Below are 27,406 nucleotides of genomic sequence, written 5' to 3'. Positions count from 1 at the left end.
TTCTTTGCCATAGTGGGGAACTGCACAGTCACAGGTTTGCCAGGGCATTGTGTATGGAAAGAAATGAAATCCTTCACTCAACTGGCACAAGCAGTTGGAAAACTTCCTACCCCCTAACCAACACTGCTGTCTAGTAGTATGCAGTACATGAAAAAAGGTTCTGAGCTTACCACTTGACTATAAGCTGGATGTAGAATAGGAGTTGTCCACTTTGGGCACATGTCTGACAGGGTTTTGCTCCACTGCCACCGCAGAAAACACAGCTGAGGACCAACAAGAAAGCAACATCACTTAAAGCAGCATTCCATCACCAACTCTGAGACTCATTCACCCCATAATATGCGCTGACCCTACTGTTCTGTTCTCTATATTCAGATTGTTGAACATCTTTAACTCTTGGATACTTTGTTTCTTGGATTGAAGAATTTTGTATTGGGATCTACTGACCTGAAATCTCATGGTATATTATATTTTTATTATCTAAAAATCATACACCTCAATCCATGTTAGCATGTGTTAATTGTACAAATGAGGAGAGCTGTCACATTTTGTAAGGAAAGAGTTAAATTTGATTCCCCCTTGGTATACGCTAAAATGCATAGCACAAAATGGAAATTTGTAAGATAAAATGGTGTTAGTCTGGGAGGTGGGAATATTTTGAGGAAGTACAAGGGAACCAGTCCATGGTAATGTTCTGAAAACTTTGCGTGAGAACCAGCCTACAGCCTTGAGAGGAGATAATAGTGAAAAACATGCTTGTCTGAAAAGGTACTGGGGTAAATGTTATGGTAGGTTTTTGAAGAAATCTTTAACAGTATAAAAAAAGGACAATTTCTTCGTGCAAGTGGTAACCCTCTCTTAGACTGGGTCACAGTGCTAAGAATTGGAGAGAGAGACAAGGACAGAGAGGGAGAAGGGAAGGGGAAGGGGATGAGGCAAGAGTGGTAGAGCGGTGGGAAAGGTAAAGCTAGAGGGAAAGGGAGAGGAAAAGCCTTCAGATTCTGGCAACACATTGTGTGGAATGGCTTAGTGATTGACAAGTATAACTAATTTTTTTTACTTATTTATTAATCATCTTATTTTCTTTCTGTATATTTATCTTTTACATACAGTAACTGGGCTGAGAAGTGGCAGATGCAGTTCAACCCAGATAAGTGTGAAGTGGTTCATTTTAGTAGGTCAAATATGATGGCAAAATATAGTATTAATGGTAAGACTCTTGGCAGTGTGGAGGATCAGAGGGATCTTGGGATCTGAGTCCATAGGACACTCAAAGCAGCTGTGCAGGTTGACCGTGTGGTTAAGAAGGCATACGGTTTATTGGCCTCCATCAACCGTGGGATTGAGTTAAGAGGTAATGTTACAGCTGGTCAGACCCCACTTAGAGTACTGTGTTCATTTCTGGTCGCCTCACTACAGGAAGGTTGAGGAAACTATACAAAGGGTGCAGAGGAGACTTACAAGGATGTTGCCCGGATTGGAGAGCGTGCTTTATAGGAGTAGGTTGAGTGAACTCGGCCTTTTCTCCTTGGAGCAATGGAGGATGAGAGGTGACCTGATAGAGGTGTATAAGATGATGAGAGGCATTAATCGTGTGGATAGTCACAGGCTTTTTCCCTGGGCTGAAATGGTTAATATGAGAGGGCATAGTTTTAAGGTGCTTGGAATGGGCTGCCGGTGACAGTGGTGGAGGCTGATACGATAGGGTCTTTTAAGAGACTCTTGGATAGGTACATGGAGTTAAGAAAAATAGAGAGTTATGGATAACCCTAGGTAATTTCTAAAGTAAGCACAGCATTGTGGGCTGAAGGGCCTGTATTGTGCTATAGTTTTGTTTCCATGTTTTTTCTTTTCTGATAGACTCTTATAACTTTATACATGTACAGTACTTCCTTTGCTTACGGGTACCTCTTGCAGCTGAATCAGAAAAGGAGGAGGAACAGATCTTTAAAATGTTTTTGTTACCCATTTAAAAACTGAAGTGCATTCTGGCAGAGGGTTATAAATCTCTGCTATTCTCCATTCCAGGGGAATATGGAAATACTTAAAAGAGGAAGTAGATCAAGTGTTCAAAGTTCAGGGAATTGAGGGGTGCGAGGAACTGGTGAGGAAGAGGAGCTGAGACCCGAGTAAATCAGCCACTCGAGAAATTCCAAGTTTAAAAAAAATCCAATTTGACCCTTTTGAGTAAAAACAACAAGGGTCCTACTGTAGAGAAGGCACTATAGCCATGGCAAATACATCCTGGTATCACCATGGGTCTGTGATGACATGATTACTTGCATATGAATGACAGATAACTCACCATTTGCAATATTAAACCACTGGAGATGCCGTTGGAAGTACTGGAGTTGGAAATAACCAAGTTCTTGGTCTCAGCATCTTTGCAGTGTCATTCACACTGCTTTCTACATCTCATATACAGTATAACACATACGTACATTGATAATAAATTTAATTTTAACTCCCCACCCTCCCCACCAAATACAATGAACTCCTATATCCTGAGCCCCAAAATGTTACTGGGTCTCTTGGATTCACTTCTGATGATTTGATTTGATTTGATTTGTCTTTGATTCAAATGTCTTTGATTTGCAACTCTGCTTCTCTCTCCTGACCAGAGCTGCCGTGTCTTTTCAGCATCTCTGTTTCAACTTCACTGGTTCAGCACTGTGCCTTGGGTCGAGTTTGCTTACCGTTGAAGGCCACTGCCGTGGCAAGGATTGCACCTGTCATCGGACCTGAATCCACGGCCGCTGCATATCTGACATCTCACCTGAATTTACGGAACAGTGTTACAATCCATTGGACAAGAGAGGATTGCCCCAACACAGGACCCCAATAAACGGCAAGGCCTAACATTGATCACACACTAACATTAAGAGAAAAGCATACTTTGTCGTGTCTTAGACCAGCTTTCCATTTCTCCATCACTTTAAACCCATCTTTCCCACATATTCACACTCCCTTGAGGATTTCCTGTTCCTTCTCAAGTCTGTTTTGAGGCTGCAGCCAACCATAAGCAATGCACCCACTAGTCACATTAAGGGTTCAGGGGCCACTAAAGGCGTCAATATACACGATCCTGAAATTCTCATCCATAGATGCTGCCTGACCAGCACATTGTACGCTTTGCTCTAGATTTCCAGCATCTTCTTATTTGTTGATTGAGGTGCAGTGCAGCGTAGGCCCTTCTGGCCCTCTGAGCCACGTCTCTCAGCAACCTTCCGATTTAATCTGAGCCTAATCACAGGACAATGACCAATTGACCTACCAACCAGTACACCAGGGGTGTCAAACTCATTTTAGGTCACGGGCCGGATTGAGCAAAATGCAGCTTCATGCGGGCCGGATCAGTCGGACGCGTGCGAACGCAGCTTTCGTTGCCTCCGTTTTTTCAGCCTGCTCTCATGTGTCTCAGTCTCTGCTATAACTACAAACTGTTTCACTTTACAAATTCCGTTTCTTATGAAGAAGACTGCCGAGCAAGACTGCCGAATAAACACTAAAAACCTTGAAAACCTGGTACCTGAATAAACTCAGCATTAACCATATCATACGCCATAGGCGCTTCGATTACTGGGGCCAGCTTTAATAGTAATTAGATATTATCTCGCGGGCCAAAGATAATTCCACCGCGGGCCGGATTTGGCCCGCGGGCCTTGAGTTTGACATATATGCAGTACACCTTCGGAGTGTGGGAGGGAACTGGAGGACCCGGAGGAAGCCTACGTGGCCGTGGGGAAAACGTGCAGAACTCCTTACAGGCAGCAGGGGCAGGAATTGAACCCGGGTCACCTGTACTGTACAGTAAAGGGTTGTGCTAACCACTAAGCCACCTCAAATCCTTGGCACATGGGAGGCACCTGGAGTATCTGAAGGAAATCCATACAGTCACAGGTCGAACACACAAATCCTAACAGGCAGGACTGAATCTGGGTTGCTGGGGCAGTGAGGGAGCAGCCCTACCAGCTGTGTCACAGTGCCACTTTCATTAACCCCATCACAGACAAAAGAAAATCTGCAGATGCTGGAAATCCAAGCATTCTATTAACCCAATGTTCTTCGGAGAAAGCAAGTGCAGATGAGAAATTGAGAAAGCTGGAGATTACTCCTCACCCTTCCAGTTGCCGTGCAGTTGGTACATGCTGTTCTACCCAACGCCATGCATGAGTGACATCCCTGAAAGAGGCGAGAGGGAAAAAAAACAGGATTAACCTTGACTCCATTCCGCATCTCAAAATCAGAAGGCGCTCAGTACTTTGACTAAGATTTCTAATGCAGAGAACAAGTCTGCTATGTAGGACTAGAGCTTCATACCTTTGAGGAAATCTTCAAAAGCTGTTGCCTGAACAAGGCAGAATACATCATTAAAGAACCCCTACCAGCCAGGACATGCCCTCCTCACATTGCTACCAGGGGAGCAGGGAGGGGGTACCAGAGCTTGAAGACACACACTCAATATTTTCAGTTCAGTTCAAGAACAGGACTTTTCAAAGTAAAAAATGATCATGATTTAATACACACTGTGAAGGTTAAGTTAAAAAAATCATTCCTAGAAGGTCTACTGCCTCACATCTCTACTAACTCTGGTTCAGGTTTGGGTGATGTCTACGTGTACACTCTCCCTGTGACCACGTGGATTTCCTCCAGCTGCTCCAGTTTCCTCCAGGTTCAACAGATGCATGGAGAGGGAAAGCCTGCTACATGGGCAACAGCTTGCTCTCCATATCGTACTGCCAGGCTTCCGTATCTAGACAGCTAGTCCATGGTCAACCCTGACCAACGGAGGCCTCACCTCCCACATCCCAAGAACGTGTGGGTTGTAGGTTAATTAGCCACCATAAATTGCCCCTAGTGTGCAGGTGTGTATTAGAATCTGGGAGTAATTGATGGGAATGGAGGTACAGAGGAGATGCCAGGGGCAAGTTTTTTTATGCAGAGAGTGGTGAGTGCGTGGAATGGGCTGCTGGCAGAGGCAGAAACGATAGGGTCTTTTAAGAGACTCCTGGATGGATACATGGAGCTTAGAAAAATAGAGGGTTATGGGTAAGCCCAGGTAGTTCTAAGGTAAGGACATGCCTGGCACAGCTTTATGGACCGAAGGGTCTGGATTGTGCTGTAGGTTTTCTAGGTTTCTAACTTGGGGAACATAGGAAAAATCAGTAGGAGAATTTAAGTGCCTCCATCTATGTGATAAGGAATAAGGAAAAATATGGTTCTTGCTACCACCATCGGGCAGGAGCTACAGGAGCTTTAGGTCCTACATCAACCGGTTCAGGAATACTTATAACCCTAAACATCAGGCTCCTAAACCAGAGTGGATAACTTCACTCTCCTCAACAATGAACTTATTTCACAATCTATGGACTCACTTTCACGGACTCTACAATACACGTTTCCAAAATTATTTATGTATTTGTTTATTTATTTTGGTTTTTCTTTTTGTATTTCCACAATTTGTCTTTTGCACATTGTTTATCAGTTTTTGTGAGTAGTTTTTCATTGAATCTACTGTTAATCTTACAAGAACATGAAACTCAGCGTAGTATATGGCGACACAGTATACATACTTCGATAATAGATCTACTTTTATTTTGAAATAAGTGTTTTGCAAGTGGGATTATTAAATTGATAAATTGGTTAATTACTGTCACATATACTGAGGTGAAGTTGAAAATTTTGTTTCGTATGTTATCCATACAGATCACTTCATCACATCAGTGTTTTGAGGGAGTACAGAGGAAAACAATGAATGAATGCAGAAGTACAGTGCAGGCAGACAAGAAGGTCACAGCAAAGTAGATTGTGAAGCCATTACACTAGGGAAATGTTCAGTAGTCTGTCCTTGAGCCTGGTCGTCTGTGCTGATCTTACCTTCTGCCTGATGCTGAGGTCAGGAAGGTTGGGAGTTTCAAGCGCCAGTGGTTACCAATAACCTGTTCTGACCCAACCACATGGATGCCATGTTTAAGAAAGCACACTAGTGTCTCTACTTCTTCGGAGACTAAAATAATTTGTTGTGTCCCCTTTGGCCTGCACCAGTTTTTATCAATGCACCATACAGAGCATTCTAGCTTGGTACGCCATTTCCTCTGCTCAAGGCTGCAAGAAACTTCAGAAAGTTCTGGACACAGCTCAACACATCATGGAAACCAGTCTCCCATGGACTCTGTCTAATCTTCTCACTGGCTCAGTAAAGCAGCCAGATAATCAAAGGCCCCACACACCCTAGAAAGCCAAATTACAGTCTACTTATTCAATTTCTATTTATTTTTTGAAAAGCAGATTCCAGTATAGTTTAAGAACTTATTTTAAAGATGCAAAAATCAGGCTTGCTTGACTATCTGCTTTTCTCTAATGAGCTATTAACAACTTTCATTGGGGAGGGCATCATATTTATCATGTGAAACTCAAGGCACAGTATATAAATTCAGAGCATCTCCACTTGGACAACCAATCTTTCAATAACAATCTGTACCAGGTGGACTCGGCCTCTGGGCAATAAGAGGAACTTGGGCCTCAATTTCAATTCCTTCCAAATTATTCATTCAATAAAGTTTCCAAAATTATCACCATGTTAGTCTAACATATCAACTCCAAATAGATCTATATTTTTCATCTTTAGGCAATTAAGTTCAAAGTAAATTTATTATCAAAGTATGTATACGTCACCAATTACCACCCTGAGATTCAATTTCTTGCAGGCATCCACAGTAGCACAAAGAAGTACAATAGAATCTATGAAAAGCTACACATGTACACACACACACACAGAGTGATTAACTGTGCAAATACAAGAAACAAGTAATAATAACAATAATAGTAATAAATAATTAATACTGAGAACATGAATTGTAGAGCCTTTGAAAGTGAGTCCATAGGTTGCATTCAATGATTAACTCAGTGTGCTGGTGAGTAAAGATGTTGAAGGGTAATGATTCTTCTGGAACCTCGAGGTATGGGACCTAAGGCTCCTGTATCCCCATCGTGATGGTGGTAGGAAGAAGAGAGTGTGACCTGGATGGTGGGTGCTCTTTCTCGTGGCAGTGCTCTTTGTAGATGCGCTCAATGGTGGGGAGGGCTTTTCCTGTGATGAATTGATAGGTATCAACCACTTTTTGTAGGCTTTTCCTTTCTTGAGCATTGGTGTTTCCATACCAGGCCATGATGCAACCAGTCAGGATATTCTCCACTGTGCAAATACAAAAGTTTGTTGAAGTTTTAGATGACATGCCGAATCTGTGCAAACTTTTCAGACAGCCATGCTTTCTTTGAAAAGGAATTTACATGCCAGTCCCAGGACAAATCCTCTCATATGACAATGCCCAGGAATTGAAAGTTACTGATGGTGACTGTGGATGAGACATTGTTCCCGATCCAAACTGACTAAGGTCTGCAAGTGAGGAGATCAATGATCCAGTTATGCAATGAAGTATCGAGGCCTAGGTGTTGGAGTTTATTGATTAGGATGATAGTGTTCAATGCTGAACTGTAGTCAATGAAAAGTATTCTGACATCTGCATCTTCACTGTCCAGATGTTCCAGAGCTGAGTGGAATGAAATGGCATCTTGTGACGTAAAGCAAATTGGAGTGGATCCAAGTCACTCCTCAGGCAGAGTCGATATGTTTCTTGAACAACCTCTCAAAGCCTTCATGAATGTAAATACTACTGGACAATAGTTAATGATCCATTTAGGATTTTCCATAGCAAAGTAAGGGGGCGGAGGAGAGGAAGGGAGGAGGGAGGAGGGTCCATAAGTTGGGCATTTGTTACCTGGGGACAGTTTGTATGTGGTTTTAGAGGAAACATACCTTAACGGATGAAGTGTGAGGTACAGGGACTTTCTCGGTGTGGTCCTGAAACAGTTGGGGTATATGCACTACGATATCCCAGGGAAGTGGGGCAGGCCCATAGGCATTACTATCCACAAACTGACCTGAAACAGCGAGAGACCATCAGCAGGTTCTACGTGAGTTTAGAAAAGACTTCTCAAAACAAATTAATAATATTCAACACAATTCAAGAATCAAATTAAGTTACATTAGAATGCCAAATTCAGGAAATATATCTCTTTGGATCTACAGATGATATCCATGTTCTCTGAAGTGCACAAGGATGACGAAGGCAGCACACTGGGCAATGATGCAGACTCATAGCTCCAGTTACTGGGTATGACCTCGACTCGTGAGCTCTCTGCATCGTGCTTGCATGCTTTCCCTGTCACTCTGTGGGTTTCCCATAACAAGTGCTCCGGTTTCGAGTCATCTAAAGCTGAACTCGGGAGAAACTCGTTCAGTTCTGTCATCCCATTACAGGAAGTACATGGAAATTATGGAGAGGATACAGAAGAGGTTTATTGGGGTTCTGCCTGGATTAGAGTGCGTAAGCTAAAAGGACAAGTTGAACAGCCTTGGGCTGTTTCATCTGGAGTGCTGGCAGCTGAAGGGAGGCCTGATAGGTTTATAAAATTATAAGAGGCATAGATATGGTGGACAGCCAGAATCCCTTTCCTATGGTAGAAATGTGAAGTACTAGAGAACATACATTTAACGTGAGAGGGAAAAAGTTTGAGAGAGACGTGCAGGGCAAGTTCTTCTTAGACACAGAGCCTGTGGAAGATACCTGGAGCAGCTTACCAGGGTGATGGTGGAAGCAGGTAAGATAACAGACCATTAGACACAGGAATATGCAGGGAACGGAGGCACATGGATCATGTGCAGGCAGAGAGATTTAGTTTAACTTGGCATCATGTTCAGCATAGACATTGTGGGCTAGAGGGCCTGTTTTGTTCCACATCAAAGATTGGAGAGGCATAGATAGAGTAGAGGGGGAATATCTGTTTCTCAGGATTGAAATGTCTAGTACCAGAGGGCAAGCAATGAAGGTGAGGGGGGGTAGGTTGAAAGAGGATGTGAGGGGTAAGTTTTTTACTCAAGTCATGGATGCCTGGAATGTGCTGCCTGGTATGGTGGTAGAGGCAAATGCATTAGAGCCTTTTAAGAGAAGTTTGGATAGGCAGATTGATGCAAGGAAGATGGAAGGATATGCCCATTGTTTAGGTAGGAGGGATTAATGCTTGGGTGTTTGTGATTTGTGTTTTAACTGGTTTGGCACAACATAGTGGGCCACATGGCACTGCTCTGTATTCTATGTTCTACCTGCTGACTGGCGGTCAATTACTCACTGGTGTGGGTGGATGGGAAGAGAATTGTGGGAGTTAAGGGCGTATGAAAGAGAATAGGTTACAGGAAAATATGTGGGGGAGGGGAATAGAAATTGTGGGATTGCTTTAAGTCACCTTTGTTGTGAAGGAAATACACAACATGAAAAATGTAAAACCTAAAAGGCAGAAAGAAGATACAATTATGTGAGGGCAGGGAAATATCTTGAGTTATAGATAGGGTTAGGCAAAAGTATGGCGAGACCTTACCAATTGCAGAAAGTGATGGCAGAGAGAATTAATCATTGGCAGGGTTACAGATGGGAAAATGGAGGCCAAGACTGTCTAGGAACCATGAAAGAGTAGACCACAGGGTCCTAAAGGCGTGTTTGATGAACTGATTTTGGGCCATCTATGGAGTGAAACGGACAGTTAACGCTCCTGGCTGAGACCCTTCATCTGGACTAGCAACTTGCGTGTTGCTCCAGATTCCAGAATCTGCATTCTTTTGTGTGTCCGATTGATCTTGGGTCAACCAGGAGGACAGAGAAGCAGAAAGGACCTTTAACAGCATGTTCCAACTGGAACTCAATGTGCTGAGCTAAGTGATGCTGAGGATAGAGTGCTGCACAGCAACTCCATTGTAATAAAATAGTCAAAGATGTCGTCAGTTTGGTCCCTGTGAAGTTCTTTGGGTTCAACTTACTTTGTTGGTTATGTGCTTACCTGTATAGGGCTTTGATGTCCACTCAGTTGATCTAGATTCCGTGAAGCTTTCCAGGCGATACTAGAGTAAAATGAACCCAGTTTAGGAATGGCTCAGAGCATGTCTGCTTACAGTATTTAAATAATTTTTCATGGCTCAGTCTCATCAGCGTTAGGTTACTGGTGGCACTGATCAGCGTGCTTTCCTTTTTACACAAACAGATTTAGGTCCTGCTCTCTATGAATGACCTTTCCCAATTACTTACTTCACTCTATCATGCTCTCCCTTCCACAAAGGGCTCCAATACAACTGCCTTTACTGCTGCTTTCTCACTCCTCACTTGCCCCAATAAGTACTTCCACGATGATGCAGGCCAACAGGTATGTTGTTTGGTGCAACTCAAATTTTTAGTGACTTTGGAGCCACCCTTGGCTTCAGATTCTACAGGGCATTTATAGAAGTCAATACCGCCATGCTCCTCTATGCTGTGTATAAATATAAATTCAGAATGATACTGGACCTCTCCATCCATCAGAAGCTTCTTTCAGCAGACAGGAATTCTTTCAAAAAATTGGATGCAAGTTAACAAGCTGTTATGATAATTAACATTTACAGCAGAGTAGATTTCACAGACATAAGACATCAATTACTGCAAAAGGCAGCATTTGAAAATTAACCTAGTATACATAGCAGTTTAAGCCACACCGCAGATCTATTAGAAAATGGAGGGCTGCTTTGCACAAATAGCAGGCGGAACTAATTAAAGGAGATCTACACTTGAAAACTTTCCTAAGACTTTAAAGTTCTTGCCACAACTATCTCAAACACAGGTTTTCTTAAATTATCAAGCATCCTTTAGCATGAAACTAATGGGCTAGTCTCATTGAAAGGGAAACTAAGCGGAAGCACAAGACCTGGGTTGTCCATATCCTACTGGTGACAGACTTCTGTCTAGTGGTTTGACAATAAGATGTTATGTTGTAATTGTACGTATGTTTGAAAGATTGCATGTGGAATATTGTGTTCAGTTTTGGTCACCCTGCCATAGGAAAGATGCCTTTAGTTGGAAAGGGTGTAGAAGAGATTTATAATGAGATGTTGTTGGGATGTGGGCCAAATGCAGTAAAAAAAAAAAGGACCTAGCTTAGATGGGAATCTTGGTCAGTGTGGATGTTGGGCAGAAGGATTTGTTTCTGCACTGCATGACTCTTGCGTCGTGTTGAAAATTATTTTTTTACATTATTAAGAACCAAAGAAAGTTAGTGAAAACTGCACAGAAAAATAACATACTGTATCTATAGCTCCTGAGATATTTCCTGGAAATGCAATCAGGCATTCAATCAATTCCAGTTTATTTTTCTTTAAAAAAAGTCATCACTTACTCTGTAGGTGTTGCATGGCTTTAAATCTCGAAAGGCCATTTCTTTGGCAGGTTTGACACTGTAGCAACATTTGCTGGATGCATACTGGATAAATGCCTCTCTAGCCATCTCCTCAGTGACAGATGGGATACTGCAGAGGCAGGGAAGAGATAGCAACAGGTAGGGAGAATTGGAAGGGGACAAGAATAAAAATTAAGATGATATGACTGATCTATAGGTTCTACAAAGTTACAGTCCAAACTTTCCTTTATTCCATTTCTTCATACTGTGTCATTCAAAATATTGCTTAAGATTAACTAACTTTTCAGGATTAATAGGATCCATCTCAACTTATTCAAAGGTGCACCGATCTAGCTTCAAACATTGACCCTACAGTGGTGTAGTTAATGCAATGGTTACAGTACCCAAACAGATCCTTTACTCCCAGCTGAAGGTAGGTCAGTGAGCCCCTAGTGCCCAAAGGAAACACTTCAAAAATAACATCAAAATCAGCTTGACAGAATTGATCATTACATCTAAAAACTGGGAAGACTTTGCACTCAATAGATGCATCTGGAGGAAATCTGTTCAAGAGGGAGCTGTGCTACATGAGATTGACCTCCACTGTGCCACAGAGAACAAGCAGTGGCTGCCAAAGGAGAAAGTGAACAACCAGAAGATCCAACCACTAACCTCAGCCACCACTTACTCTTGCCCACACTGCACCAGAATAGATGGAACCCAGATTGACCTCTAAAGCCAACTGAGAACCCACCAATAGACAACCTCTTAGGAGAACATTGTATTTGACTTGAGTGATCACACCACTAATATGGTCCTAGAAAAGCATTTCCAACCACAGAAACCTGGTTCAACTGAACTTAACATTAATTTAAGGACACAATCAAGCAGAGCTGTTAAACTGTGGCAAAACTCAACTGGCCCAGCAGCAAGCATGAGGGAGGTTTTTCAACCATGTCTACACAGTCTGGTCTGAAAATAATTTTGGTCAGGTGACTTCTAATAGCTTTTCAAGTGGCTCAGGGAAAAGAACTGCTGATGAGACTCATCATTTCCATGGTTACAAATTACAACAATAGTCTTGGAAATGAACCCTGCTAAACATATTGATTGACGCCATACCACAGATGGATTAGAAAATGGAGGGCTGTTTTGCACAAGTAGCAGATGGAACTAATTAAAAGAGGTCCATGAAACAGTTTGTAAATTTTCCTTACATTTTAATAGCCACGACCATCTTAAATGAACTCCATCAAATTATAATATTCTGAAAGCATGAAGCTAATGACCAGTTTCAAAAATTGAAATCTTCAGAGAAGTACAAGATTTGGACTTTGCTTTGAAATCCATGAGGTAGATAAGGCTTCAAGGCCTACGTTCCCCTATCCTGTTCTGCTGAAATACACACAAAGACACACATTCTGCTTGTCCAGATTTGGTGCCAGTGTTCACCCACAGGAAGTCCATGTAGGGAAAGCATTTCTCCAGTTAATTGAAAGAGTTAATCAGAAATTCTGGCCTGCGCAAGGGATATGCTTGCCTTGGAAGAAGCAGAGATATGTTGTTCAATTTGACGGATGGTTGCCTTGTGGTAAAAGAATGAGTGAAGGCCTTTGCTATTTGAAGTTTGGAAGAATGAGGGTTGATGCATAGAGAGATGATTCTGAGGGAACTGGATTGGGTAGATCCCAAAGAATATTAGGGGCATATCTAGACCCACAAGGTGAAATGGTCTGAGGTTCTTGGAAGGCCCATTGAAGACTAGAATTTTCACTCCCAGAAGTTTGAAAATCTTGTTATTCTTTACTCCTTGGAACTGCAGATGCTGAGTTAGTTACAACATTGAAAGCTGTATCAAGGGTGGAGAGTAAAGAGTACATTTCTCCTGTAAATGGTGGAAGAGTAGAGCATCATGGCTCTATCCAATCAGTTGGCAGTCCCTAAATACACCTTTGAAAGTGTAGTGCATGAAGTCAGATGGGAGGTCACTGGTCAGGATCACAAGTTGAATTAGCAGCACTGATCATGGCAATGACAGTTTTCTTCCAATTTGTGACTTAAACTGGGGTCTACAGCTCCTCATTAAGGGGACAGCCTGTGAACGAGCCCACTGGGGAAAAGGCAGTTTTAGATTGGGTGTTGTGTCATGAACCAGGTTTGATTAGGGAGCTTAAAGCAAAGGGACCCTTAGGACACAATGATCAGAATAAAGTTTGAGAGAGAGAGAGAAGCCAAAATCAGATGTTATCGGTATTACAATTGAGTAAAAGTAACTCCAGTGACATGGAAAAGGACCCTAGCCGGGATGACGATAGAGTACCAATAACTGAAGTTTCTGAGAGAAACTCTGGACGTAGAATCAGTTCGTCCGAAAGAAGCAGCAGCACTAGAAAGGGCGAACCCTGGATGCCAAGGCAAGCCAAAGACGGCATAAAGCCAAAGAGGGGGCATATAATATTGCAAAAACTAGCTTGAAGCTAGTTAATTGAGAAGCTTTCAAAAATCAACAGAAGGCAACTGAAAAGCATTAAGGGGAGAAAACGTAGTATGAAGATAAGTTAGCTAATAATAAGAGAACACCAGAAGTTTTTCCAGATATTTAAAAGATAGGCGTGAGTGGGGATTGACCTGCTGGAAAATGACACTGGAAGAGTAGTAATCAGGAACAAAGAAATCGTAGATGAACTGAATAAGTATTTTGTGTCAGTCTTGACTGTGGAAGGCAGCAGTACCATGTCAGAAATTCAGGAGTCGGGGGTGACAGAATTGAGTGTAGTCACGATTACTAATAAGAAGGTGCTTGATATATTGAAAGGTCTGAAGGTGATTATGTTACCTGGACCAGACAGGCTCTACCCCAGGGTTCTGAATGAGGTAGCTGGAGAGGTTCTGGAGGCATTAGAAGAAATTTCTTAAGGATCATTAGAATCTGGAATGGTTCCAGAGGGCTATAAATTAGCCCATCTGCTCTTCAAAGGGGGGGGGGGGGTCAAAAGAAAGGAAATTACCAGCTGTTATGGTTGGTAAGATGTTGGAGTCCATTATTAACAAAGAACATAGAACACTTAGAAAGAAACTGCAGGGTACTTGGAAGCATATGATAAAATATGTCAAAGTCAGAATGATTTCCTTCAGTTGAGATCTTGCCTGACAAATCTGTTGGAATTCTTTGAGGAAGTAAAGACAAGATAGACAAGGCTTGTTGAAATTCCCTTTGACAAGGTGCTACACATGAAGCTGCTAGACACGATTAAAGCCCATGGTATTAAAACAAAGACACTAACATGGATAGAAGATTGACTGACTAGCAGAAGGCAAAGAGTAGAAATAAAGGGGGCCCTTTCTGGTTGGTGCTGGTGATTAGTGGTATTGACGTTGGGTCTGCTACTTTTCACGTTCGGGATCCACAAAGCAATATCCCCTTGAATCCCATGCCTTCTTACTTTCTCAATAAGCCTTCAACAGGGTACCTTATCAAATGCCTTGCTGAAATCCATATACACTATATCGACGGCTCTATCTTCATCAATGTGTTTAGTCACAACCTCAAAAAATTCAATCAGGCTCATAAGGCACAACCTATCTTTGACAAAGCCATGCTGACTATTCCTAATCAAATTATGTCTTTCCAAATGTTCATAAATCCTGCCTCCCAGGATCTTCTCCATCAACTTACAACCACCGAAGTAAGACTCACTAATAATTTCCTGGGCTATCTCTACTCGCTTTCTTGAATAATTAAACAACATTCGCAACCCTCCAATCCTCTGGATCATCTTCCGTCCTCATTGATGATGCAAAGATCATGGCCAGAGGCTCAGCAATCTCCTTCCTCGCCTCCCACATAGACTGGTGTACATCTCATCCAGTCCCGGTGACTTATCCAACTTGATGCTTTCCAAAAGCTCCAACACATCCTCTTTCTTAATATCTACATGCTCAAGCTTCTCAGTCCGCTGCAAGTCATCCCTACAATTGCCAAGATCCTTTTCCATAATGAATACTGAAGTATTCATTAAGTACCTCTGCTATTTCCTCTGATTCCATAAACACTTTCCACTGTCACACTTTCACGTCTTATCCTCTTGCTCTTCACACACTTGTAGACTGCCTTGGGGTTTTCCTTAATCCTGTCCGCCAAGGCCTTCTCAAGGTCCCTTCTGGCTCTCCTAATTTCATTCTTAAGCTCCTTCCTGCTAGCCTTATAATCTTCTAGATCTTCATCATTACCTAGTTTTTTCAACCTTTCATAATCTCTTCTTTTCTTCTTGACTAGATTTACAACAGCCTTTGTACACCATGGTTCCTGGATACTACCATCCTTTCCATCTCATTGGAACGTACCTATGCAGAAACCCACGCAAATATCCCCTGAACATTTGCCACATTTCTTCCGTACATTTCCCAGAGAACATCTGTTTCCAATTTATGCTTCCAAGTTTCTGCCTGATAGCCTCATATTTCCCCTTACTCCAATTAAACGTATCCCTAACTTGTCTGTTCCTATACCTCTCCAAGCTATGGTAAAGGAGATAGAATTGTGATGACTATCTCCAAAACGCTCTCCCACTGAGAGACCCGATACTTGACCAGGTTCATTTCCCAATACCAAATCAAGTACAGCCTCTCCTCTTGTAGTCTTATCTACATATTGTGTCAAGAAACCTTCCTGAACACACCTAACAAACTCCTCCCCACCTAAACCCTTCATTCTATGGAGATGCCAATCAATATTTGGGAAAATAAAATCTCCAACCACAACAACCCTGTTATTATTACACCTTTGCAGAATCTGTCTCAGTATCTGCTCCTCGATATCCCTGTTACTGTTGGGTGGTCAATAAAAAACACCCAGTGGAGTTATTGACCCCTTCCTATTCCTAACTTCCACCCAGAGACTCTGTAGACAATCCCTCCATGACGTCCACCTTTTCTGCAGCTGTGACACTATCTCTGATCAACGGTGCCACGCCCCCACCTCTTCTGCCTCCCTCCCTGTCCTTTCTGAAACATCTAAAACCCGGCACTTGAAGTAGCCACTCTTTCCCCTGCCCCCCATCCAAGTCTTTGTAATGGCCACAACATCATAGCTCCAAGTGCTGATCCACGCTCTGAGCTCATTCGCTTTGTTCAGATTACTTCTCGCATTAAAATAGACACATCTCAAACCATCAGTCTGAGTGTGTACCTTCTCTATCACCAGCCTATCCTCCCTCTCGCACTGACTCCAAGCTTTCTCTATTTGTGAGCCAACCTCCCTTTCCTCTGTCACATCAGTTCAGTTCCCACCCTCCAGCAATTCTAAACTCTCACCAATAGCCTTAGAAAATCTCCCCACCAGGATATCGATCCCCCTGTGATTCAAGTAAAACCTGTCCTTTTTGTACAGGTCACACCTGCCCCAAAAGAGGTCCCAGTGATCCAGAAATCTGACTCTCTTGCCCCTTGCTCCAATCCCTCAGTCACGCATTTATCCTCCTGTACTCACTGTCATGTGGCACAGGCAGTAATCCTGAGATTACTACCTTTGAGGTCCTGCTACTCAACTTCCTTCCTAAACCCCTACAGTCTGTTTTCAGGACCTCCTCTTTTTTCCTACCTATGTCGTTGGTACCAATAAAAAAGGAAATAAAAAAAGCCTTCAACCTTCCCGTTACCTCTATTTCACTCTCTATATCTGCTGCCTGTCTTGTGAAATAGTTCCGACCTTTTCTGTTTTTGTGTCCTCATACAGATAATTTGGGAGTTTTCTACATGTGAGATCTTGGTGTGCACAAACTGGAGTCAGTTTTGATGTGCACAAAACAGAAGCTGCAGTGGCTGTGTTAGCATTCAGGATTGTGGAAGGTGCCCTGTTGTCACAGACCTCTTTCATACCTCTCTGACCTATGCCTTTGGTGACACGGGCACAGAGAACAGATGGAGACACCAGAACACAAACCAGTATCATCTGATCACATGACAGAGGCTGGCAGATGGTATTGGAGTATAAAAGTATAAATTTACCAAAACTATGAAGTCAGTTTTGAAATTTGCTATGCATGTATCCTAAAAATGTAGAAGACAATGATGTGTTAATGAGAAGTAGCTAAGAGATGTAGATTAGAACATGATTAAGCCAATTGATAGAAACAATAGGGACAATGATGTACGTGAGGTACGTGTAATATGCAACTATAGATCGATTACATATGCTAATGCAACTGGACCAGGAGATTGCTATAAAAAATGCTGTGTCCGGGGATCGGTGGGCAATCAGCAACTAGCTCAATGACTGTCTCAGCTTTGATTTGCAAATTAAAGTTTAACCCTTCTTGAAGAATCTTCTGCGTCTCTTGGTCATTTGTGAGGCATGAAAAACCACGACAAAATTGGCGACCGTGACAGGACCGGATAGAGACCCGCGGAAAGGAAACGGCAGAATGGAAACGCTTCCCAGTCCTCTAGGGACCCCCACAAGGCTAACAGAATTAAGGGTGCACCCAAACAAAAGGAAAGCGCTTTTTGAGACAATTTGGACTAAGAATTCTGTTGGCTTTGGGGAGGTCTTGGAGTCTCAGGAGTGTGGAACCACTGCCGAAGGGTCTCTCCGGTCCAAAGAACCTGGCAGAATTGGGGGTTAACAGAGGAGGCTCAGAGAATTGCTCAAGAACACTGCAGTGAGGGTAAGTACAAATAAGTTAATAAGAAGTTAAGAAAAAGTCCACGTGGTGTTGGTAAATCCCTGTGGGTACCGCTTCGTATGAAACGAAGGGCTGAACGGGCAGGGAAAGGAAAATAGAATAGGCGTAGAATTAGAGTTAGATTAGTTAAGGAAAAAGTCCACGTGGTGTTAGATTAGTTAAGGAAAAAGTCCACGTGGTGTTAGACTAGGACTAGGTGTAGAATTAGAGTAAATAATATTATCCAGTAAACAAACTGTGAATCTCTGAAATACCTTAAAAGAGAGAATAACATGACAGGTAAAGGAACGGCAGTAGAGATTCTGCGCAAAAAATTCCTGTTAATTAAAAATGAGATCACAAAAACTTCAGAAAAATGGGAAAAAAGAACCAAAAACCTGGTCACAAAGTGGCCAAGAGAAGGAACGTTTGACGTAAGTTTGTGCGAAGAAATGGAGGGACTAATTAAAAATTACAAATCAAAAGATAAATCTAAGAAAAGAGGGCAAAAAAGAGAACGAGAAGTGGAAGTGCTAAAACTCTTCAGAACGGAGGGAGAAAGGCTGAGGAGGACAGGTAGAATATTGATTACAAACGAGGAAGACACTAAGGTGCTGGAGAAACAGCCTGTTAGAGAGAGAGGGTACGGTGAGAAGCTGGCTTCAGCTCCGTACCCGGATGCGAAAGAAACAGAAAACCCCCTCCCTATAATGAGGAAGGAACCCCTAAGCAGTGCCCCCTGCTGACGGGAACAGTAAACATGCAGGGAGAAGTACAGGTTTGGGATAATGAGGAGGAAAAAAAACAATACGAGAAGGAAAAAGCGGCGATATGGAAGGAGATACCGGCAGAACGGATAAAGATAGAACAGGTACAGAAAGAAATGGGAGAAGAGATTGAACGGATGAAATACTTGAGAGAGGTAAAGGAGTATGAGGAGTATCGGTTATACCATAGACATAAACAGACTAGAAAAGAGAGTGGCTCATTGGAGGAGCAAGAGTTAAGTGGAGAGAGAGAGAGAGAGAGGATGTGAGAATTTGTGGGGAAAAGGTAGGAGGCAGAAACCCAGAAGAGCAGAAGGAGGCGGTAGGGGAGCGACTTGTAGAAGTAGAGAGAGAGCTAGATAAGTTACTGAGAGGGGATTGCCAGGAGAGATGCGAAAAATACTCTAGGGGCCAACCAAGTATTGAATCAAGACAAAAAGAAAGGACTCCACAGGGAGACCAAGGGAAGAGCAGGACCCCGGAGACATTTGTGTGGGAGGCAGTAAAGACATATCCTGAGGCAGATGGGGAGTCAGGTGAGGAGAAGAGCCAGGGCAGGTGGGAAGAAGGAGGGAGAATGATGCCATTGTTAGTTAAAGGATCAGGACAAGTGCAGTATATCCCTTGGGGATCCCAGGACCTAGAAGGGCTGAAAAACACTCTGCCCAATTTATATGAAGGAGCAGGGAAATGGATTAGAGCCTTTGAAGAAGAAACAGCGGGACGGTTATTGGCTATGGGAGATTTGAAGGCACTGTTGATAAGGTTGATGGGAACCTCCAAATTTAACGAACTAATGGAAATGGCTGGCATAGTAAACTCGAACGACCCAAGAACTGATGGAGATGGGTTTGACAGAGTGAGGCAGAGAGTATGGCAGGTCCTCAGAAAGCTTTATCCACCCAAAGTAGACCCCAAAGCCTTAAAAGGGGATCCACTGGGAAACACTAAAAACCCAGCAGCCTACGTAGAAAACCAGTTGAAAAGGTGGAGACTGGAGACTGAGCAAGAGGTGGAGAATAGCTTATTTATGACCTCACTGTTCCGACATAGCATTTTGGATGCAATGCCACCAAGTAAAATCCAAACTGGAGGAAGTGGTTGGGCTATCGTCAAAGACCCCACAAGAATTTAGAGACCACGTAGTCCATGCGGTTGAGAAATACCGGAAAGACAAACAAAGGTTGGCTGAGCAGCAGGAAGAGGTGCAAAGAAAGTTAATACAAATGCAGCTCAAAGAACTCAAAAAGAAGGAAAAAGAGAAAAACAAAAAGATGCTGCCAACAACCACCGGTTCAAGTACAGCCATCGAACTGGACAAAGCACTGCTATATGGAGGGACCGATCATACTGTAAGACAAGGGCTGGAAAACCCCATGCCAATAATTGACTTTGAGGGAGCATTCCCACAGATGCTCTATCAGGAACAGACTAAATTCAAACAGCCCAGACAGGACTGGAAGTCCCAAGGAGGGGGACAGAGGAGCTATGGGCAAAGGGGAGGCAGTTGAGGAACCCATAGTTCAGGTTATGTTAGAAGGGCAACTGACACCAATGATGATAGATACTGGAGCCACGTACACTTGTGTACAGTCACAGTATGCCCTTCACCTTCCCATGTCAGGAAAGTTTATTAAGACGGTAGGGTTCTCGGGAAAAACACAGTTGACACAGTGCACGGCTCCAGTGCGGTTGAGAATGGCAAATAAAGAAATTGTTTTGCCGGTGCTAGTATTTAAAGGAACTCCGATTAATTTGTTAGGCAGAGATGCCTTGTTGAAACTGGAATTAAAATTAGAATGCACCAGAAATGGGCTGAGTGTGAAAAGAGCAGGGGCTGAATTGATAATGCGAGAAGACAAGAAGGCTAATGTTTTTTGGATAGGGGACATCGCAGACCAGATTCAGGAAACCTGGGGAAAATGGAAAAAGGGCGTGCAGGCTATATTACCCAGGGCTGTAATGCCCAAATCTGAGCTACATTGTACAGTGATTTTTGACGAGACTCAGAACAGGGAGTTAGAGGAGAAATGGCACCTGGAGGTATGTACCCAACAGCACCTGGAAGGGGAGGCTGTGATAATTGGAAAGCAAGGGGCAGCTTTACAAGTTAAGTGGAACACCTTTTTACAAAAATGGTACAGGATACCGGAGGCTGCGCCTCACGTAACGTTGGTAAATAAAAGGGATATCAGTCTAAAGACTTAGGACCTTTAGTTAAGAGTGCTGAAACCGTAACAGTGTGGAGGAAAATTACGCCAGAGGTGTGGATATCAGAAGACAACAATTGTATTAAAATAATGGTAAGTGTAGATATGGTAGGGACAGTGAGAGAGGTCGAAATAACTCCCCAACCACACATGCCCTTGCTGGGAAAGGAAGGAGGCCAGCAGAAAGATAGAAGGTTAGATGAGTTGCCGTCTATTCTGTGGTCACAGCATGACACGGACGTAGGGAAAATAAAAACAGCTAGTCCGGTGGAAATAAGGCTGAAAAGGGGAGCAATTCCACCCAGGAGACCACAATACCCACTAAGACCAGAAGCAGAAGAGGGAATAACATTGACAGTGCAGGGGTTGCTTGAAATAGGAGTGCTTAAAAGAACAAACAGTCCATGCAATACCCCATTGCTGCCGGTCTTAAAAGCAGATAAATCTAAGTGGAGATTGGTGCATGATTTGCGAGCGGTAAACGATGTGGTAGAGGACTGGCCCGCGGTAGTCCCCAACCCACACACGCTTTTGACTAATGTTCCATTTGTGTTTGGCTTTCTTCAGCATTCCTCTGGCCGACCAGTGTCAGTATTTGTTTGCATTTACTTACAGAGGTGCTCAGTATACCTATACCAGAATGCCGCAAGGATTTAAACATTCACCACACATTTTAAATCAGGTGTTGAAGGCAGACCTAGAGGGCATACCATTGGAAAGTACATTGTTACAGTATGTGGATGACCTGTTGATTTGCTCCCACAGCGAGGAACAGTGTAAGCAGGACATACCAATTTGAAGAACGGCTTACAGTGGAATGGAGAGGCGGAGATAGCTTTCAATACTATTAAGCAGGAATTGCAGTCAGCACCAGCATTAGCTTTGCCTGACTACGAGAAGGTTTTTCATTTGTATGTATCCAACCGACAGGAGGGTTATGTCACAGCGATTCTAACACAAGAGACAGGCACAAGAAAAGCAAAGCAGCCAACAGCATACTACAGTACGAGACTAGATGAGGTGGCTCAGGGGTACCCACCCTGTTATCAGGGATTGGCGGCGCTGTACTATGCATATGAAAAGGCATCATCGGTAACCCTGGGCTATCCTGCGATTCTGTACACACACCACAAAGTAGCAGAATTACTAGAAAGAGGGAAATTTGTGCTGACGCCAGCCAGGATAGCAGCGTACCAGATGCTACTGACATTTCCTGACATAACTATACAGAGATGCACTACCAATAATATAGCCGATTTTGTCCCTTTAGACTATGAAGGAGAACCCCATGATTGTGTAGGGAAGACGATGGCATTTGCCAAATTGAGAGCAGATTTTCGGTCAGAACCACTAGAAGATATAGATAAAAAGGTTCTGTTCGTAGATGGCTCTTGTTATAGGGATTATGATGGAAATCACGCAGGATTCTCAGTGGTGCAGCAGAATCAGTCGAGCTATAAGATTATTAGGATGGAGTCCTGCCCCCAACCGTGTTCTGCCCAGCTAGCAGAAATCAAAGCCCTGACAGCTGCGTGTGAAATGATGGAAGGTGAGAAAGTAGACATCTATACTGATTCGGCATATGCTCATGGAGTATGCCATTTGTTCGGGGTAGTGTGGAAGCAGAGAGGTTTTTAAAAAAAGTAATGGAGATCCCATACAACATTGTCAGCAAATTCTAGACTTAATAAAAGCCATAATGAAACCTAAAGCATTGGCTATAGTAAAATGCCAGGCACACAAAAAGGGAAATGATGTAATAACAAAGGGAAATCAAGCTGCGGACGAGGCAGCCAGAAAAGCGTCTGGATGTACATCAGCTGTCATTGCCCCCCAGGTAAGCCTAACTCCAGAACCTGACGTAGAGGACCTAATTGAAATACAAGGTAAGGCAACTTTGGCAGAACAGACAATGTGGAGAAAAAGGGGGGCCAAGCAGAACCCGGAAGGCTTGTGGAGCACGGAAGATGGTTTGTTGGTAGCACCCACCCCTCTACTGACGATTCTGATTTCAGAAGCGCATGGGATGGACCATTGTGCAAGGGGGGAAGTGATAAGGAAAATAAAGAAGGATGATTTTTGGTCACCTTATTTACAGGCTTCAGTGGACTTTGTCTTGTCACAGTGCGAGGTATGTGCACAAAATAATGTTCGGAAGGGAATTACAACCCCAATAGGTCACATTCCTGTACCTGAAGGACCATTTAAACATTTAGCGATCGATTAAAGGCAGTGGAAAAATTCCTGACAAATGAAGTGATCCCAAGGTTTGGAATACCTACAGAAGTTAGCTCAGACAATGGTTCAGCTTTTATTCAGAAAGTGGTCAAACTGGTACTACAAGTGCTGAGGATAAAGCAAAGATTTGGATGTGTATACCACCCTCAGTCGCAGGGCATGGTAGAGAGAATTAATGGAATCCTGACAGCCAAACTAAACAAAATTTGTGCAGACACTAAACTTAGTTGGGTCGATGCTTTACCGTTAGCATTGATGAGTTACCGCATGCAAACTAATCGAATGACATGCCTGACACCGCATGAGATTGCTGCAGGCTGGGAAGCTATCGTACCTGTGATAGGGGTAAGCAAAAATGTTGAATGGATAAACTATATATACTATAATCAACAGAGGTTCATCAACTACACCGATGATGCACTGGAGGCCTTAGGGCAACAGCTAGATGCAACTAGCAGGGTGGCGTGGCAAAACAGACAGGTACTGGATTGGCTTTTGGCAGAAAAAGGGGGGGTGTGTGTAATGTTTGGAGAACAATGCTGCACTTTCATACCGAACAATACTAGCCCAGAAGGGTCTTTCACCAGAGCAATGAATAAGTTAAAGAATCTGCGGACGGAGGTCAAACAGAATGCAGGGTTCAGACATCAGTTCTTTGATTGGTTAGAAAGTAGACTCGGAGGATGGGGAGCATGGCTGACTAAAATAGCAATAACTGTCAGTATTATATTGTTGAGCTGTGCGTTTCTGCTGTGCTGTTTTCTTCCTTGTCTCAAATCTCTTGTAGTGCGTGCTGCAACCAAACAATATCCAATGCTCGTGGCAATTACTGAAGCAAGCTTAGTGGAGAAAGAAACACCGAAAATGTATCGTTACAGCCTACAACACCTACAGGATGAACAGGAGCAAAACAACAGTGTGGGAGTAGATTGTAAGGGCTTCTGAGTCTTTTTTCCTGTCTCAGGTACAGAGGGACAGGTTTTTGGCTCAGCGGCCCAGGGTAACAGGGAGAGAATACCTTGAGGTCTTGGCGCAGAAAATTTTAGTTTAACCCGAGATTTGGGAATAAGTGCTTGAGTTTATTGGGGCTTTTGTGCGCAGACTCTTAGTCTTCTTTCTTTGTGTGAGTGTGAGACCCCTCTGGGTCTCAAAGGGGCATATATTGGAGTATAAAAGTATAAATTTACCAAAACTATGAAGACAGTTTTGAAATTTGCTATGCATGTATCCTAAAAATGTAGAAGACAATGATGTGTTAATGAGAAGTAGCTAAGAGATGTAGATTAGAACATGATTAAGCCAATTGATAGAAACAATAGGGACAATGATGTACGTGAGGTACGTGTAATATGCAACTATAGATCGATTACATATGCTAATGCAACTGGACCAGGAGATTGCTATAAAAAATGCTGTGTCCGGGGATCAGTGGGCAATCAGCAACTAGCTCAATGACTGTCTCAGCTTTGATTTGCAAATTAAAAGTTTAACCCTTCTTGAAGGATCTTCTGCGTCTCCTGGTCATTTGTGAGGCACGAAAAACCACGACAATGGCAGCTCTGTGACTGACCCTATTTCCCTTGTTTTTGTTCAAAGGTTCCCTTTTCTGTGGTGCAAACAGCCCCTTTGAATTGTTTATGGCTTTCAATTTGCTGACGGGTCCATTTCACAAAACACAGGTTTCTCTCTGGACTCTTTTGTTTTGTTTCCCGCTATCCCAAGTCTTGCTTCCAACTTCCAGAACTCGAGCAGGACAGCTGGGCTCAATCAGGACTTAATGGACTTGTTGCAGGATAGGGAGTCAGCTTCCAGATGTAGGATCTCACCTCCACACCCTCTGCGGATGAGGCTCCAGTCTCTCTGTTCCTTCTGCCGCGGGAAGTGGTGGTGGAACAAAGTGTTCCTCTGTGAAACACAAGCAAATGTTTAGATTTTTGACTGGAAGGTTCTGACTTCACCTTGAAGCTCACACTCCCTTGGCCCCAACAGGGTGAAACAATGAGTGCTGATGCATTAATACAAAGGATTCAAAGTACATTTATCAAAGGATGTATAGATTACACAACTTTGAGGTTCATCAGCTTACAGACACCCACAGAGCAAGAAACCTGAAAGAACCCAATTAAAAAAAAAGACCAATGCCCAAAGAAATAGGAAAAAAATAAAACACAATAAAAGCAAGCAACAGCATTCCGAACCAAATTGAGTCCTTAAACCCAAATCCCAGAGCAGCCGGAGTAGGCCCAAAGCATCAATCTCAGTTTGTCACATGGTAGGGCAAATTGCCACGAAGCTCGCAGAGATGAAGCACGTAGCAGTCGGAGCAGTCTCACGCCCTCAGCGCCGTAGACAGAGGAGAGAATTATCACGAAAGAGTGAGCAGAGTTGGTCCGACCCCTGCCTATGGTCCTGACACCCTGCATTTCTAGTCTATCTGGGCCAGCATTTAAATCATCCAAACTCTGGATCATGCTGTGCACTAGGGCCCAGGTCCCACCGCAGCAATATGCTCTGGGCTTAGACTTTGCTGGTCAACCTGAAGCCATTCTCAACCTTTCAAAATCGGTTTGGTGTTTCGATTGATCCATCCTCGCTCCTGGTTTAGGTGGACGGGCACCGAAACTCCTCCACCTTGACTCCTCTCTGAATTGCTTGCTCCGACTTTGACACCATCGCGAACGTGCGATGTTCTGACTTTGCCTCACACCAGCATGACTCAACCCTCCAGCCAGCTTCACCTGTTCGCTTCTTCGTTGTTTGTAGTGATATTTCACCACAATTTCCCTCAAAGAAAGCGTTATTAATAATGATTCTAGTCGTATATCTTGCCTTTTGAATTACCTGTAAGCTATTGCCGAACTTCAGTAGCATCATCTTACACCATTAGTCATTACTGGTAACACATCAGCCATTACAATCTGGTTTGATGCAGCATCCTCTCACAATATACAAAAATGACAACAAACTGTCAGGACAGCAGAAAAGATTATTGGTGCGGTTTACCACCACTGCAAGGCTTGTCCAGGACAAAGAAGGAAGGAAGAAAAAATATCATTGTGATTATTACCCACCTTGTAACTGACTTTTCCCAAAACCGCCTTCTGGAAAATGCTATAGGGCTATTAAAGCAAAAACTCCACACCGTCTTGAATGTTTCTTCCCGCAGTCAGTTTGTCTGATCAACCATTATGATTAACACCCACAACCTCCTCTATCTATTATCTCTGTCACTGCACTGTAAACACTTTTTAAACCATTAACTATTTTTATATTGCTGTTTACACTGTAAATACACTCTGGTATTGTTTGCGTGTTATTAGTTTAGGCAGGTTGTGTTTGTCTATTATTGTGACTTAGAAGAAGATCAGATCACATTTTATGAGTAATTAATGCAGAAAACCAGGTCATTGCAAAGGGTTCACAAACATGCAACTTCATATATGTGCACATTTTACTCCATATCTTTATAACAGTGGACTGCTTTTTGGTTGCATATCGTGCTAATTACAGCAAATTCCAAACACCTGTAAATGTACACGGCAGATAAAGTTGATCTTTGATCCAGGATCCCTGCCTCCCAGATGGTCTGGCATTCACTACTTATCTCAGTTGGAGGCCTAGAAGTGGATACTACACTTCCTGGTTCTACGGGTGAGGCAAGGGATGAGTGAGAGCGTGGGATTACAGGGAGTGGAAGGGGCTTTACTAATCTGTTTGAATTATTAGATCTGAAAAGAACAGGATTTAGAGGTACTAGTTAATGGCCTGGTAACATTTTCCAGAGTCATTTGAGGAACAGCACTTAGAAAAGACCTCCAGCATGGAGTATGGAGTCCATTTTTCAGAAAAGGGCCTGGAAACAGATAGGAAGCATTTCTCCATTTTGATGCTACACTCTCCATGTACATTAAAGAGAAGTGCACAGCAATTTTGCAAATAAAGTGGATTCAGGTTAATCGGGCCACCAGTTAATCACAGCAACCATTTACTTGTGACAACTCGTAAAGAAAAAAAAATCTAATCGAGACATTAGCCAGGATTTCTTTCATTTATTAGGGACACTGTGCCATTTAACTGGGACAGGAGACTGTTGCTAAGCAGTTTCTAACTAGTGTCAGTCATGTGCACTTGTGTGGCCGATGACACTACACCATGCTAGGAGTGAACAGTTTTTAAATAGTGTTAGTTGCATTTGTTTGTTTTCAAAATGCAGTGATTTTTGTCACTGATAGAAATGAGCAGTAATAAAATTCAGAACTGTTTTAATGACTGTGGT

General features: G+C 43.0%; 1 protein-coding gene across 1 annotated transcript in view; it reads right to left on the bottom strand.

Moving 5' to 3' along the window:
• The window catches only part of LOC140741921 (protein SSUH2 homolog), a 64,293-nt gene that overhangs the window by 13,011 nt on the left and 23,876 nt on the right, over window positions 1–27,406 (bottom strand). Inside the window, exons 4-10 of the mRNA XM_073072490.1 lie at window positions 24,957–25,035; window positions 11,254–11,383; window positions 9,892–9,952; window positions 7,817–7,941; window positions 4,120–4,182; window positions 2,697–2,776; window positions 171–263 (exon numbers count right to left, since the gene is read on the bottom strand). Coding sequence (XP_072928591.1) covers window positions 171–263; window positions 2,697–2,776; window positions 4,120–4,182; window positions 7,817–7,941; window positions 9,892–9,952; window positions 11,254–11,383; window positions 24,957–25,035 — 631 coding nt within the window. The remainder of the gene's footprint in view (window positions 1–170; window positions 264–2,696; window positions 2,777–4,119; window positions 4,183–7,816; window positions 7,942–9,891; window positions 9,953–11,253; window positions 11,384–24,956; window positions 25,036–27,406) is intronic.

Source organism: Hemitrygon akajei, chromosome 19, assembly GCF_048418815.1.
Source record: "Hemitrygon akajei chromosome 19, sHemAka1.3, whole genome shotgun sequence".
NCBI classification, from domain to species: Eukaryota; Metazoa; Chordata; class Chondrichthyes; order Myliobatiformes; family Dasyatidae; genus Hemitrygon; species Hemitrygon akajei.
Note: the sequence above shows the minus strand (reverse complement) of the source record. Positions and strands in the feature narration are given on the sequence as shown.